General features: G+C 44.2%; 2 protein-coding genes across 2 annotated transcripts in view; one reads left to right on the top strand and one right to left on the bottom strand.

Moving 5' to 3' along the window:
• Positions 1 to 17,564, bottom strand: part of GRM8 (glutamate metabotropic receptor 8) — a 938,300-nt gene that overhangs the window by 839,317 nt on the left and 81,419 nt on the right. The window lies entirely within an intron of this gene.
• On the top strand, positions 4,500 to 9,291 carry LOC129040965 (basic proline-rich protein-like; the record flags this gene model as incomplete). The annotated part of the gene is given in 4 exon segments (XM_054495926.1): positions 4,500 to 4,740; positions 5,884 to 6,165; positions 7,225 to 7,497; positions 8,633 to 9,291. Coding segments are annotated over 4 exon segments (1,455 nt in total), but the record flags the coding sequence as incomplete, so codon positions are not given.

Consider the following 17,564-nt stretch of genomic DNA (forward strand, 5'->3'; position numbering starts at 1 on the left):
AATGTTTATTCAAACCAAGTATATTTCCTAGTAGTTAATCCTCCAAGAAGATTTGCCTATAATCTTCTCATTTTCAGTTGATTTAAAATGTGAGAAACTGCCCATGTGTTAGAAAATGCAAAAAACAATGCCATATGTTTGGGGTCCATTTAACTCAAGCTGTGATATATATTCCACACATGGAGATTTATGCCACAATTCCTGCTTTGGGGTAATCATTAAGGCTGAGAACCTTTGCAGGCTACTCACCCAAGGGAAATATCAACAGCATGATGCTCCCACATGGAGCAAAGCTGACAGGGGAAAGTGGGAATGGGATTTGTTTCTTTTGGAAACGAAGACAATATTTTTCTTGCTAGACCATCTGCACGTGGCAGTGAGTGTACCATGTGGGTTTTGCTCAGTTTATTAGACACTGGCTGCTAGAAGCAAGATCAGACATGTTAGACTGAGAGTCAGATAGAGCCAATGAGGTTTATGACACCAATGTCATGAATGAGTGTGTTCTGCACTTCCGCCGTCAACTCATACCTGCATACAGGAGTCATGGGAAAGATTCTTTAAGAATTTCTGACATACAGTATATGGGCATCTCTACTGGCTTCATTTGGGTTCCCCTAGAAGCACAACCTGAAACAAGGATTCAAGAGCAGGTAGTTTAAGAGGCGAAGGGAATCCCGGTAGTCAGGTGGTGAAGTGAGCCAATAAAGGGTGCATTATCAAGCTAGGTACCACTGTAGGCACCTGGTACCTAATCCCAGTGGGGAACTCTGGAAGTCAGTGTAAAACACACAGCAGAGAGTGGGTCCAACTGAGGGATGAGGAAGCTGGGGTATCTATACACCAACACTTATAAGGTGTTAGTTAAGAACTGCTCCCAGATGATGTTTATTCTCTGGCAATTCTAGCCTATCACATGGATGGCAAAGCAGCCTCCAGAGGTCATGTAAAGACCTCTGGGAAAAAAAAAATGCAGGGGCTGGCGGTTAGTAGGCAGGTGATATGTAATCAGGGGTCAAGGACAAGACAATAAGGGCAGGTCACAGTTAGCCTCTGCAACACCTGTTTAGGCAAACCTCATAAAACTTGTGCTAATCAAGGCAATGCCTCTCTGTGTGTGTTGCAAGGACCACCTGCCTCAAAATCACAGGGGTGCTGATTGTAAGCACAGATTTCTGGGCCCTATCCCAGAGTTGTTTGAATCAGACTTGCTGGGATGGGGCCTGGGAAGCTGCATGTTTTGCAAACATTCCAGGAAATGACATTCACTAAAATTTAAAATGTGCTACACTCAGGAAATCATCCTCCTCACAGGCCTCACAGGCCAGCAGGCAGCACATTTAAATGTATGAATACTTGTTTGCAATGCCTAAGGAGGCAGACCTGAGAAATGAGGAGCCCAGGGAGGGGGTGCCTATCTGCTCATATCTGTTCATGGCCACAGAAGCTCTCTTTTCTCTTTTACTCCACTCCCCCTTTAGATGGGGTTTAACACTGAGAAGCTTCCATCAAAAGAGGCTGAGTTCCACCCCTAACTTTGCCATTAATAAGTCATATTATCTTGACCCTTTCACATTTCTGTACTGCAATTCCTGACCTATAACATGTGGTTGGCAAAAAGACATCTGTCCAGCCAAGGTTCATGTTCCCCTTTCAAGGAGGCTGTCCCTCTGCCACACACACTCAGGAACTACATATCCCTTCCCTCTGTTGCATCCAGATGGAGTCAAATATCAAGTTCTTACTTACAGTATGAACAGAAGTGATGCATGTCCCTTCTGGGCCAAGGAAGTCAAGAAGCAGACACCTTCTCACCCTTTCTTTCTCCTTCTGCCAGTGGAGATAGAGATTAGCAGCTCCAGGTGCAAAGGCCTGGGTCCTCAAATTTCCAAGCTGAGGAATGCGGCATTCCTACCAGAAACATCCACATTGAATTTTTGGGTGAAAGAGAAACTTCCACTGCGTCGAGTCACTGAAATTTGGGAATTCAATTGTTATAGCACCTAGTGTTATTCTTATTAATAACGTGGACATGGTAACATACGTCTCTGCTAACGTAGGAAACACAGGGGGAAGATGTTCCTGCTTCTCAAATAACCAATTGAGGTTAAGCTGTAATCACAGTCATGTGCCCTTCCTTGATAACATTTATGACTCAGAGGAACAGGGCCACATTTGTCTCCTTCCTGAGCCCCGTCTTCCCTATCACTGGCATGGCCTAAGATAAGGCAGCTCCTCTGCCTCACTGTAGTGTTTGCCTCTTCACTGAATAGCCACTCACTGGGACCAGGGACATCTTCAGGCCAAGGCAGAGAATTGCTTTTCATCTCTTCTTTTGTCACCTCTCTCAAGTATCAAAAAAAAAAAAAAAAGAAGATTCTTTTGAACTATCTGAGAAAAGGAAGTTGTGTTTCCACCAAGCTCTGAAACACACTTACTTTCTTCCGTACCCATCCTTCTCAGACCAGTTTAGTCCTATCTTCTCCTCAGAAACCTTCCCAAACTTCTAGAGCATCCTAATCATACCCACACAGTTCAGCTGTTCGTTGTTTATTTTCCTACATTTCTCTATATTGCTGCACATCTGTCAAGCTGAACTAGACTGTCTTATGGTGTACTGGCTGTGACTTCATTTGGGTCCCTGAGCACAAGTAGGTAATTATGCGTTATCTGATGACTAACCTGGAAAGAGTCAAATAGCCACCCCACCACCACCGCTATCACCACAACTTCTGCCATCACCACCACCAATGATATGGTTTGGCTGTGTTCCCACCCAAATCTCATCTTGAATTCTAGTTCCCAAAATCCCCATGTATTGTGGGAGGGACCCAGTGGGAGATAATTGAATCATGGGGACAGTTACCTCCATGCTGTTCTTGTGATAGTGAGTGAGTTCTCACGAGATCTGATGGTTTTATAAGGGGCTTTTCCCCCATTTCACTCTGCATTTCTGCCACTTCTGCTTCCTTCTGCCATGTGAGGGACATGTTTGCTTCCCCTTCCACCGTGATTGTAAGCTGAGGCCTCCCCAGCCATGAGGAACTGTGAGTCGATTAAGCCTCTTTCCGTTATAAATTACCCAGTCTCAGGTATGTCTTTACAGCAGCTTGAGAACAGGCTAATACAACCACCATCACCTTCACAACTACTACAATCACCAAAACCACCACCACCATCACCATGACCATCACAATGACCACCAGCACCACTTTCACCACAACTGTCACCACAACCACCACCATCATCACCACTACTGCCACCATCACCACCACAATCACTACTACCATCACTACCACAATCACTACTACCATCACTACCACTACCACAACCATCACCACCACTACCACCATTACACCACCATCACAACCACCTTCACCACAACCACCACAATCACTACCACCATCACCACCACCACTACACCACCACCATCACTAACCTTATCACCACCACCATCACCACCACCACTACCACCACCACCTTCACCACAATCATCACCATCACTACCACCATCACCATCACCACCACCATCACCACCACCACCACCATCATCACCACAACCATCACCACAACAACCATGACCACCATCACCACAACCATGACCACAACCACTACCACCACCTTCACCACAATCATCACCATCACTACCACCATCACCACCACCACCACCACCATCACTACCATTATCACCACCACCATCACCACCACCACTACCACCACCACCTTCACCACGATCATCACCATCACTACCACCATCACCAACACAACTACCACCACCACCATCACTACCATTATCACCACCACCATCACCACCACCACTACCACCACCACCATCACTACCATTATCACCACCACCATCACCACCACCACTACCACCACCTTCACCACAATCATCACCATCACCACCACCATCACCACCACCACTACCACCACCACCTTCACCACAATCATCACCACCACTACCACCACCACCACCATCACCACCACTACCACCATCACCACCACAACTACCACCACCACCATCACTAACCTTATCACCACCACTATCACCACCACCACCACCCTCATCACCACAACCATCACCACAACAACCATGACCACCATCACCACAACCATGACCACAACTACTACCACCACCACCTTCAACACAATCATCACCATCACTACCACCATCACCACCACCACCACCACCATCACTACCATTATCACCACCACCACCACTACCACCACCACCTTCACCACGATCATCACCATCACTACCACCATCACCACCACCACTACCACCACCACCTTCACCACGATCATCACCATCACTACCACCATCACCACCACCACTACCACCACCACCATCACTACCATTATCACCACCACCATCACCACCACCACTACCACCACCTTCACCACAATCATCACCATCACTACCACCATCACCACCACCACCACCATCACTACCATTATCACCACCACCACTACCACCACCACCTTCACCACGATCATCACCATCACTACCACCATCACCACCACCACCACCACCACCACCATCATCACCACCACCACCACTACCACCACCACCTTCACCACGATCATCACCATCACTACCACCATCACCACCACCACCACCACCACCATCACTACCATTATCACCACCACCATCACCACCACCACTACCACCACCACCTTCACCACGATCATCACCATCACTACCACCATCACCACCACCACTACCACCACCACCATCACTACCATTATCACCACCACCACTACCACCACCACCATCACCACCACCATCACCACCACCACTACCACTACCACCTTCACCACAATCATCACCATCACTACCACCATCACCAACACAACTACCACCACCACCATCACTACCATTATCACCACCACCATCACCACCACCACTACCACCACCACCATCACTACCATTATCACCACCACCATCACCACCACCACTACCACCACCTTCACCACAATCATCACCATCACCACCACCATCACCACCACCACTACCACCACCTTCACCACAATCATCACCATCACTACCACCATCACCAACACAACTACCACCACCACCATCACTACCATTATCACCACCACCACCACTACCACCACTACCACCACCACCATCACTACCATTATCACCACCACCATCACCACCACCACTACCACCACCACCTTCACCACGATCATCACCATCACTACCACCATCACCACCACCACTACCACCACCACCATCACTACCATTATCACCACCACCACTACCACCACCACCATCACTACCATTATCACCACCACCATCACCACCACCATCACCACCACCACTACCACTACCACCTTCACCACAATCATCACCATCACTACCACCATCACCAACACAACTACCACCACCACCATCACTACCATTATCACCACCACCATCACCACCACCACTACCACCACCACCATCACTACCATTATCACCACCACCATCACCACCACCACTACCACCACCTTCACCACAATCATCACCATCACCACCACCATCACCACCACCACTACCACCACCTTCACCACAATCATCACCATCACCACCACCATCACCACCACCACTACCACCACCTTCACCACAATCATCACCATCACTACCACCATCACCACCACCATCACTACCATTATCACCACCATCACCACCACCACTACCACCACCACCTTCACCACGATCATCACCATCACTACCACCACCACCACCACCACTACCACCACCACCATCACTACCATTATCACCATCACCACCACCACTACCACCACCATCACTACCATTATCACCACCACCACTACCACCACCACCATCACTACCATTATCACCACCACCATCACCACCACCATCACTACCATTATCACCACCACCATCACCACCACCACCACCACCACCACTACCATTATCACCACCACCACTACCACCACCTTCACCACAATCATCACCATCACCACCACCATCACCACCACCACTACCACCACCTTCACCACAATCATCACCATCACTACCACCATCACCACCACCACCACCACCATCACTACCATTATCACCACCACCATCACCACCACCACTACCACCACCACCTTCACCACGATCATCACCATCACTACCACCATCACCACCACCACCACCACCACCATCACTACGATTATCACCATCACCACCACCACTACCACCACCATCACTACCATTATCACCACCACCACTACCACCACCACCATCACTACCATTATCACCACCACCATCACCACCACCATCACTACCATTATCACCACCACCATCACCACCACCACCACCACCATCACTACCATTATCACCACCACCATCACCACCACCACTACCACCACCTTCACCACAATCATCACCATCACCACCACCATCACCACCACAACTACCACCACCACCATCACTAACCTTATCACCACCACCATCACCACCACCATCACTACCATTATCACCACCACCATCACCACCACCACCACCATCACTACCATTATCACCACCACCACTACCACCACCTTCACCACAATCATCACCATCACTACCACCATCACCACCACCATCACTACCATTATCACCACCACCATCACCACCACCACTACCACCACCACCTTCACCACGATCATCACCATCACTACCACCATCACCACCACCACTACCACCACCACCATCACTACCATTATCACCATCACCACCACCACTACCACCACCATCACTACCATTATCACCACCACCACTACCACCACCACCATCACTACCATTATCACCACCACCATCACCACCACCATCACTACCATTATCACCACCACCATCACCACCACCACCACCACCATCACTACCATTATCACCACCACCACTACCACCACCTTCACCACAATCATCACCATCACCACCACCATCACCACCACCACTACCACCACCTTCACCACAATCATCACCATCACTACCACCATCACCACCACCACCACCATCACTACCATTATCACCACCACCATCACCACCACCACTACCACCACCACCTTCACCACGATCATCACCATCACTACCACCATCACCACCACCACCACCACCATCACTACCATTATCACCATCACCACCACCACTACCACCACCATCACTACCATTATCACCACCACCACTACCACCACCACCATCACTACCATTATCACCACCACCATCACCACCACCATCACTACCATTATCACCACCACCATCACCACCACCACCACCACCATCACTACCATTATCACCACCACCATCACCACCACCACTACCACCACCTTCACCACAATCATCACCATCACCACCACCATCACCACCACCACTACCACCACCACCTTCACCACAATCATCACCATCACTACCACCACCACCACCATCACCACCACTACCACCATCACCACCACAACTACCACCACCACCATCACTAACCTTATCACCACCACCATCACCACCACCACTACCACCACCTTCACCACAATCATCACCATCACCACCACCATCACCACAACTACCACCACCACCATCACTAACCTTATCACCACCACCATCACCACCACCACTACCACCACCTTCACCACAATCATCACCATCACCACCACCATCACCACAACTACCACCACCACCATCACTAACCTTATCACCACCACCATCACCACCACCACTACCACCACCTTCACCACAATCATCACCATCACCACCACCATCACCACCACAACTACCACCACCACCATCACTAACCTTATCACCACCACCATCACCACCACCACTACCACCACCACCTTCACCACAATCATCACCATCACTACCACCATCACCAACACCACCACCATCACCACCACCACCATCATCACCACAACCATCACCACAACCATGACCACCATCACCACAACCATGACCACAACCACTACCACCACCACCTTCACCACAATCATCATCATCACTACCACCATCACCACCACCACTACACCACCACCATCACTAACCTTATCACCACCACCATCACCACCACCACTACCACCACCACCTTCACCATGATCATCACCATCACTACCACCATCACCACCACCACTACCACCACCACCATCACTACCATTATCACCACCATCACCACCACCACTACCACCACCTTCACCACAATCATCACCATCACTACCACCATCACCACCACAACTACCACCACCACCATCACTAACCTTATCACCACCACCATCACCACCACCACTACCACCACCACCATCACTACCATTATCACCACCACCACTACCACCACCACCATCACTACCATTATCACCAACACCATCACCACCACCACTACCACCACCACCTTCACCACAATCATCACCATCACTACCATTATCACCACCACCACTACACCACCACCATCACTACCATTATCACCACCACCACTACCACCACCACCATCACTACCATTATCACCACCACCATCACCACCACCACTACCACCACCTTCACCACAATCATCACCATCACTACCACCATCACCACCACAACTACCACCACCACCATCACTAACCTTATCACCACCACCATCACCACCACCACTACCACCACCACCTTCACCACAATCATCACCATCACTACCACCATCACCACCACCACCACCACCATCACCACCACCACCACCATCATCACCACAACCATCACCACAACCATGACCACCATCACCACAACCATGACCACAACCACTACCACCACCACCTTCACCACAATCATCACCATCACTACCACCATCACCACCACCACTACCATCACCACCACCACCACCATCATCACCACAACCATCACCACCACCACCACCATCACTACCATTATCACCACCACCATCACCACCACCACCACCACCATCACTATCATTATCACCACCACCATCACCACCACCACTGCCACCACCACCTTCACCACAATCATCACCATCACCACCACCATCACCACCACCACTACCACCACCACCTTCACCACAATCATCACCATCACTACCACCATCACCACCACCACCACCATCACCACCACCACCATCATCACCACAACCATCACCACCACCACCACCACCATCACTACCATTATCACCACCACTACCACCACCACCATCACTACCATTATCACCACCACCATCACCACCACCACTACCACCACCACCATCACTACCGTTATCACCACCACCATCACCACCACCACTGCCACCACCACCTTCACCACAATCATCACCATCACCACCACCATCACCACCACCACTACCACCACCACCTTCACCACAATCATCACCATCACTACCACCATCACCACCACCACCACCATCACCACCACTACCACCATCATCACCACAACCATCACCACAACCATGACCACAACCACCATGACCACCATCACCACCATTCCTTCTACCACCACAGTCACCATCATCGCTACCATTGTCACCATCACCACCACCATCACCACTACCACCCCTCACAAACACAGCATAGCTCCCTTTGAGGCCAAAAGGTGACACTAAAGAAAGCTTACTACACATCATATTTGGAAATCACTTGGTAAAAGTTGCTGGATGTCACTTAATCCTTAATGTGACTTTGAGTCATACATTTATCTCATCTCTTTAGGTTTAAAAATTATTTAAACCTTACATTATTTTATATTTCATTAGATTTTTAATCTGAATCTCAGAAACCTGAGTAAGAAAAGCAATTAGGACAATGTTTGGCAAATAGAACGTAAACGTTAGCTGCTAGCTGATATTGTCCAGAAAATAATCTATATTACATTTCATATGAGTTTAAGTTCATAACAAAAACTTCTTGTGATAATCTTAATGTCAGAAATGAGCAATAATTTCATGAGGCTTCTAGTGACAGAATTCTTTGGCTTGTTTTGCTACTGCCTTTCATCTGACCAGGTAGTAATAGCCAAACAAAAGGATATAAATTAGCATGAACTCAATAATGAGTCCACCCAAGCTATTTGATTCTTTCACTCTTCAACACCTGTTTGGCTCAGGGACCCAAATGAGGTTATAGCCACTACATTATAAGACAGTCCAATTTAGCCTGACAGATGTACAATCATATAGAGAAAATATAGGAAAATATACAACCAACAGCTAAATTATATAAGCCAGATCAGGATGCCCTAAGAGTTTGAGAAAGTTTTGAGAAGATAGGATGAAGCTGTTCTAGGAAGAATTGGTAGAGAAGAAATAATGAGTGTGTTCCAGTGCTTATGAGAAACAGTTTCCCCCTTCCCAGGTAGTTCAAAAAAATCTTACTAAAATATCTTCTAGATGCAAAATGTGACTTAAGGTAAGCAAATCATGAATTCCACCTAAAGGTATTGAGATACTAAAAAGGACTCTGCTAAAGGAATAGTTCACCTAAAAGGCAACATATTAATTATCTACTGCTACATAACAAAGTACACCCATAACTAACAGTTTTACACTGTACATATTTATGATCTTGTAGTTTCTATTGGTCAGGAATCCAGGCATGGCTTACCTAGGTTTTCAGCTCAGGTTTTCTCATAAGGCTGCAATCAAGATGTTACCTGAGGCCTCAGTCATTTCAAGATGAGTCTTGAAAATGGGCTGGGGTAGAATCTGATCTGCTTCCAAGCTCACTCAGTGGTTGCTGGCAGGATTTAGTTCTTCGCTGGCTGTCGGGTGGAGGTCATCCTAGTTCCTTGCCACATGGGCCTCTCTCTAAGGCAGCTCATAACATGGTAACTGCCTTCATTAGAGTGAGCAAGTGAGAAACAGAGCAAAAGAATATCAGCAAGATGAAAGTCACCACCTTTTATAATCTAATCTTGGAAGATTTGCCACATTCCCATCACATTTGCCCGTATCCTATTCATTAGAAATAAGTGTCTAGGTCCAGCTCACACTCAATGGAAAGGAAGTGATTACACTACACAAGGACATGAATGCCAGGAAGCAGGGCTTACTGGGCCCCGCCTTAGAAGTCTGCCTACCACAGGTGGGTCTACAGTTGGTACTGTAGACTCTGTTACAAGGGGACTTGTAAAACTTTTAACATGCCCACCTACAGTTAGATCTCTTGAGCAAGGAACAGCATATACCATTTATAAAGAACTCTAGTTAATGGAGAGTTAATACGTTATTGCATTTTTTCAAACAGAAAAATAAGTGTGTGAAGTGAAGAAGTAACAGTGGGCAGGGATCCCACTGGTTTTTAACAGCTTTAATTTTATTCTTTTATTTCTGGGTGGTCACAAAGCACTCTAAAGGATTTCTCCTGCAGTACCTGACATCAATCTTATTTTTCCCTTTCTTCTCCTCTTCCTACTTCCTTCTCACTTCTTCCACATTCATACTTAGCGGTGACTTCATTGAAGGGAAGAAGAGTGAAAGAGAATAATTTGCAGGAGTTATTGCACTTGCTAATTTTCCACCCATTTCAAGCTGAGAGGAGAAAGAAAGAGAAGAAACAAAGAAATCAAATAAAGAGGAAGGAAAGGAGAAAGAGGAGAGAAAATGAAGGCTACAGAGAAGACTCTAGCCATCTGTGTCTTTGTTGCCTTAAATTAGAAGTGAGGGAGGAATCCCCAGCTCCCTTTTCTGAGCTAGAAAAGTGGAATCCAGGAGGATTGCCAGGAGCAAGTTCTGGGTGCAGTTTTTGGAGTGGGGAAGTGGTGGTAGAGCTGAGGCAGGTGCAGGCTGGTGGGAACGCTAGGGGCTGCAGGCAGGAAAAGCTGCCCAACAGCATGGGGAGCAGTGAGATCATAGGGCAGTGGACCCATAAGGGAAGAAAGGGAACTGTGCCCAGAACAGCAGCTGGAGGGCAGATCTGGGTCCAGATTATGAGTTATGAAATATGAAGACTTGAATGAAAGGTGGAAACTAATTTTTCCCCAAAGACATGGTACTGGATGATCAAAATTGGGAGGGGTCTTTAGGCTGGCCTACAGAAAGACCCCATTTCTGTATTCTGTGCCTGCTTACTTCTCTCTCCCTTCTTCTTCAGGTTCTTCTCCCCTTGTCTCCTAACTCTACCCTTTCCCTTTCCATTTTCCTTTCTTCCGTCTTCCTTTCTCCATGTCTCTCAGTCCTCACTCCTTACGTGAACTAATTATAGGACAGAAAGATATTTATTATATGTTTTACTTCCAGAATAGAATTTCCTGTTCCCTGTTCTAAATTTAAAACCTTGACAGATGTTTATTTGTTATAAATCCTTATGTTTTAACTCCATTAAGTTATTTTTCATTTGTGTGACCCTCAATAGATTTTTCTCTCCTGTGACCCTTGATAAAAAAGAATTTTCATGTCCCTGCTCAAACTATAATTGTCGGATTCAGTGTCTGTATCATGTGCTTGGCTATTAGGATAAAAGAGCACCTTTTTAGCAAATCCTTCCTTGATGAAAGAGATATTTTCAAAAATAAAAGTTCAAGGTTTCCAATTGGAAACTGTCAAATCTGAACTAAATTGAAAATCTCTGCAGATGACCTGTGGATTGAAGATTTCTTACAATAGATAGTAAAAAACGGAGGCTTTCAGTGTTAAACTGGTTTAAACAGTCTATATTGCAAATCTGTTACTGCATCCATTCTTGATGAATGATGGTCAAGAACTTTATTGCCAGCAAGGAAAATAAAGATGATAAGCAACAATTTGATCTCAGGCTTTGTGGAGAAAAAAGGCCTAGCTCTTAAAAGCCTAAAATTAAACATTTCACCTCAATTCTAATACTGTTTTAGCAGCATGTGGAGGGCCTCCAGCTGCTGCACTCTGAGGTGTGATCCTGTCACTGTCACAGCTTACGGACTGTGTCACAGCAGTGCCTTGACTAGGAAAACTCCCAGAGACACCTGCAAGTCCCTGGATGGTGCTCCAGCCACCACAAGGCAGGGCTACAATCTTCCCCACTGCCAGGCAAGGCCAAAACATCCCCTCACATTGGTGAATATTTCAGGCAAACCCAGTGTCCTACCATAAAGACATTTAGATAATACACTGTGTGCAAGTCTAAATCAGGTGAAAATTTTGTAAACTCCCGAGTAAATAGATCGGCAATACTATCGTGTCTTCAGAGACTGCACTGTGCACAATCAGCAGAGTTCGTACACTGTCATCTAACCATCTGACAAGACCAGCCATTTTGCCAGCATTGTTCTCTCAGAAGAATTGTTTTCAGATAAATGCATTCAAGCACATACATTTGTGAAGCTAAAATTAACCACATAAGGTCTGAGATTCTTTTTTATAAAAGTTCAAAAGTGTGAGGGGAGGAAGTTTGAATCTTCCCTCTATCAATGAGGACTACAACTTCCAACTAGGCTTGAAAGAAGATGAAAGAGAAGAAAACAGAAAGCGAAGAAGAAAGGGTAGGGCAGCTAAGGCAGGAAGGGAGGCCAGAAGGTTGCTTTGGAATGAAGGAACAGAATGAAAGTCACCCCCAAAACAGAAGTATTGTTTCTAAAGAACTTAAATTTTGGTCAGACCTAGAATCCATAAGCTAGAAAAAACTATTGAGTGATCCTGCCCTAACCCATCATGTCATGATGAGAAAACCGATGATGCCCAGAGCAAGGAAGCAATTTGCTCAAAGTCCCCTGGCGAGTTATAGAAAAAGATGGGAATAGAAGACTAACTTCTTGATGTTGGACACATCCTTTGCACACACAAGGACTCTTAAAAGAGCCCATGGTTATTGGACTTGGCATTAGCCATGACTATAGTTGGACTCTTTTCTGGGAGTTACGGCAATGGGTTGAATCTTATGCATATACAGAATATATATATATGTATATAATGTAAATTGTAACTATAGTTAAGTATGTATACATAATATATATGTTTACAGTATTACACATTTCTTTGTAGATTATTCTATGTAATGTATACTTTAAACAGAAGCAATAATATGTTTTCTACTAAACCATGCTCTAACGTTTACTGAGTTTTTTAGTTCACCTGACCAAAAGTCTTCGCCACAAGTACATTCAAATGGAGGAGACAGATAAATAAAGCAAATATCACAATTTATTTACATTTTCCAAAAGCACGTGTTAAACATTACCTCCACTTTAGCACAGCATTATCCTAGCAACAGCTTTTATTTCTATCTTATTTTCAAGACATGTGAATAAAAGGGATGGATCCTGTAAGAACTTTGACTCCTCCCTTAGAACAGGATTAATTCTAGGCAAAGTGACAACAAACTGACAAAGATTGCTAAAGCTCCTCTTCCTCAGCTAATGTGACCTTAGTCCTTAGTCTTCCTCTTGCCAATCCCTCATACCCTGTCCCCTGGGAATGAAATTATGAACATTTTAACACAGGGGCATCATGGAAACTCTTAATGCTTGACATACGCAGACTATTTCTTCTGCGTATTAAAGAGGACTGTTCAGATCACTAAACTGTGTCAAACCAAATAACTAAATGCTGAAAGCAGCCATATATGTATTAATTAGGCAGACAAGGAAGTATGATTTTCTAGATTTTGAATTCAACTAGGGTTAAGCTACTTGATTTCTCAAGAATGGCTTCTAAGTGTCTTACCGTGCAACCTTGGCGGCATGTTTAGTGCCTATATGTACTAAGATGATGAAGCCCTCTGCATTTCTAGAACTTGTTTTTTCCACCTGTCTTACTCTCATTCCCCTAATCAGGGCCCAGGTGGTATTTCTGTGATGTCCTTCTCTCCTTTCAATTCTCTTCTGTCTCTCCTTAACCAACCAATCAACCAACCAACAAATAACCAACCAATCCTCTTCTGTCCAAAACAAACAAACAAAATACAAAACGAAACAACTTCACAACTAACTCTCTCATATATTCCTAAAATGACTGAAACTCCATCGTCATTTTTCTTCATTCCTTCATTCAAGAGGGTTCCTCTTCTTACCCCTTGAGTGTTCAAATGCTTCACAGTCTCTATCCCAAACAAAAATCTACTCTTGAAAAATCCTACATTAATATTTAAGTGACTACCAGCACTGTAGAAAGATAACATCTCCCAGGGAAGATCTTGCCTTTTAGCAAAGTTCTGTGAGGTTGTATTCCCAGTGCCCATCCAGTTCCCAGGGCACAACAGACTCTAAATTTTTGTTGAATTAGCATATGGTTCTGTGGGCAAAATTAAAAATTTCCCAATCAAACTCTGCTTTTGGAGGGATAACTCTATTGATAATAATTCACTTTGGATAGGGCCAATCTTGGTTGACCAGGTAGGTATTCAAAAAAACTATTGGATTGTGACAATGATAAATTTTATTATTTTAGTCTTGGTGAGGAAAAATAACTCATAATTTTCATGGATGGTTTTTTTGTCACACCAACTAGTTTATAAACTTGAATTCAGAGAAGGTATGAATATGATGTGTTAAGGATTTATTCTCCACACCATCTAACACATGCTTTACCTGTAGTCAGGGTTCAGTAGATACTTGTTGAGTAAATGTGAAAACAAATGAATAAAAATTGATGGAAAAATGAATGGATGGAAAGATGGATGCATGGATGGATGATGGAAGGAGAGACAGCTGGATGAAACAAAAGAGGAGAGTATTAGTTGACTGAAAGGGAAGTCACAGATTAAATGCCACAATTCACTTTCACCCAAGACAAAAATTAAGTGTAGTTTCAACTAGAAGAGAAAATACATATTAAAGACAGAAAAAGTTAATAAAAGGATGAAGAAAGGGATCAGTGCAAGAAGTATACCTGGAAGTAAGAGATTCATGATGATAAGAAAACTTTAGCACACCATGGTGTCAGAAAATTATCTGAAATTTGGAAATAGGCAAAAGGGGATTACTGGGAACTTTTTCAGTCAAGTGCTGAGCTTGGTTGGCATTTTATTGCCAAGGCCAGTTTACCACTCTGCAGAGACAGTGGTTAACCTGTAGATTTTTGCTTGCTACAATGGATAACCAGAGAAGTTATGGTTTATGGTTCTATTGAATATTAACCACTTTTGTATCTAATCCCTCCATCTTATTTTAGCGTTTCTTATAAATTCCTAGCAACTCAAAATGCTCTTGGAACCAGTTTTAAATGTCTTTCAAGTTTCCTTATTAATTAGTGAGTTGAATAAAATCTTTGAAAATTGCTCATTCTATATTTGCATGAGAGTCATGATTTTCTCTTTACAAAATTTATCAAGGGTCTTCACAACACATCATTAGAGAAACATTAGGTTGTTTAGCAAATAGAACTTTCAGCTGTGGTTCTACCTGGTTCTCTGAGCCCAAAACACACGAAGACATTTGGCTAGTCCCTTGCAGTTTGGCTTCTCTCTGTGAAAGTCTTGATGACTAAAGCAAATAGTTGTGCATCCTTTTCACAATATGTATTCAGTACCCATATTACACATTTCTGTACTAGGAAATATGGGAAAAATGTACTTTTTGAAAAATTCACTGTACTTTTGGATAAAATAGGGACATGAAAAGCCATTGCAGTTTTTCACCAAATGAAAAGAATAAATAGTGATTTCCTTTCTGTTTGAAAGTAACTAAAGTTTGAAAATTTTTTATTTATTCTTTTATTTTTAACTTTTATTTTAGGTTTGGGGTACATATTCACGTTTGCTACATAGGTAAACTGTGTGTCATGGGGGTTCAGTGTACAGATAATTTCATCACCCAGGTAATAAACATAGTACCAAATAGGTATTTTTTCTGATCCTCTTCCTCCTCCATTCTCAACCCCCAACTAGGCCCAGTGTCTGTTGTTTCCCTCCTAGTATCCATATGTTTTCGCTATTTACTTCCCACATATCAGAGAGAACATGTGGTATTTGGTTTTCTATTCCTGTGTTAGTTTGCTTAGGATAATGGCCTCTAATTCTATCCATTTTGCTTCAAAGAATTTGATTTGTTCTTTTTATGGCTACAAAGTATTCCATGACATACATATACACACACACACACACACACACACACATATATATATATGCATATAGACATTTATATATATATACATTTTCTTTGTTCAGTAGACCGGGCATTTAGGTAGATTCCACGTCTTGCTATTGTGAATAGTGCTGCAATGAACATACGCATGCATGTGTCTTTATGGTAGAATGATTTAGATTCCTTTGGGTATATACTTAGTAATGGGATTGCTGGGTCAAATGGTGATTCCACTTTAAGTTCTTTGAGGACTAGCCACACTGCTTTTTGCAATGGTCGAACTAATTTACGCTCCCACCAGCAATGTATAAGTATTCTCTTTTCTCTGCAACCTCACCAGCATGTGTTATTTTTTTACTTTTAATAATAGTCATTCTGACTGGTATGAGATGGTATTTCATTGTGGTTTTAATTGCATTTCTCTAGTGATTAGTGGTGTTGAGCATTTTTTCACATATTTGTTGGATGCATGTATGTCTTCTTTTGAGAAGTGTCTGTTCATGTCCTTTGCCCATTTTTTAAAGGGGTTGTTTGTTTCCTTGTAAATTTGTTTAAGTTCCTTAAAGATTTTAGATACTAGACCTTTGTCAGATGCATAGTTTGTAAATATCTTCTCCCATTCTGTAGGTTGTCTATCTGTTGA

The sequence above is a fragment of the Pongo pygmaeus genome, chromosome 6 (assembly GCF_028885625.2).
Source record: "Pongo pygmaeus isolate AG05252 chromosome 6, NHGRI_mPonPyg2-v2.0_pri, whole genome shotgun sequence".
NCBI lineage: Eukaryota > Metazoa > Chordata > Mammalia > Primates > Hominidae > Pongo > Pongo pygmaeus.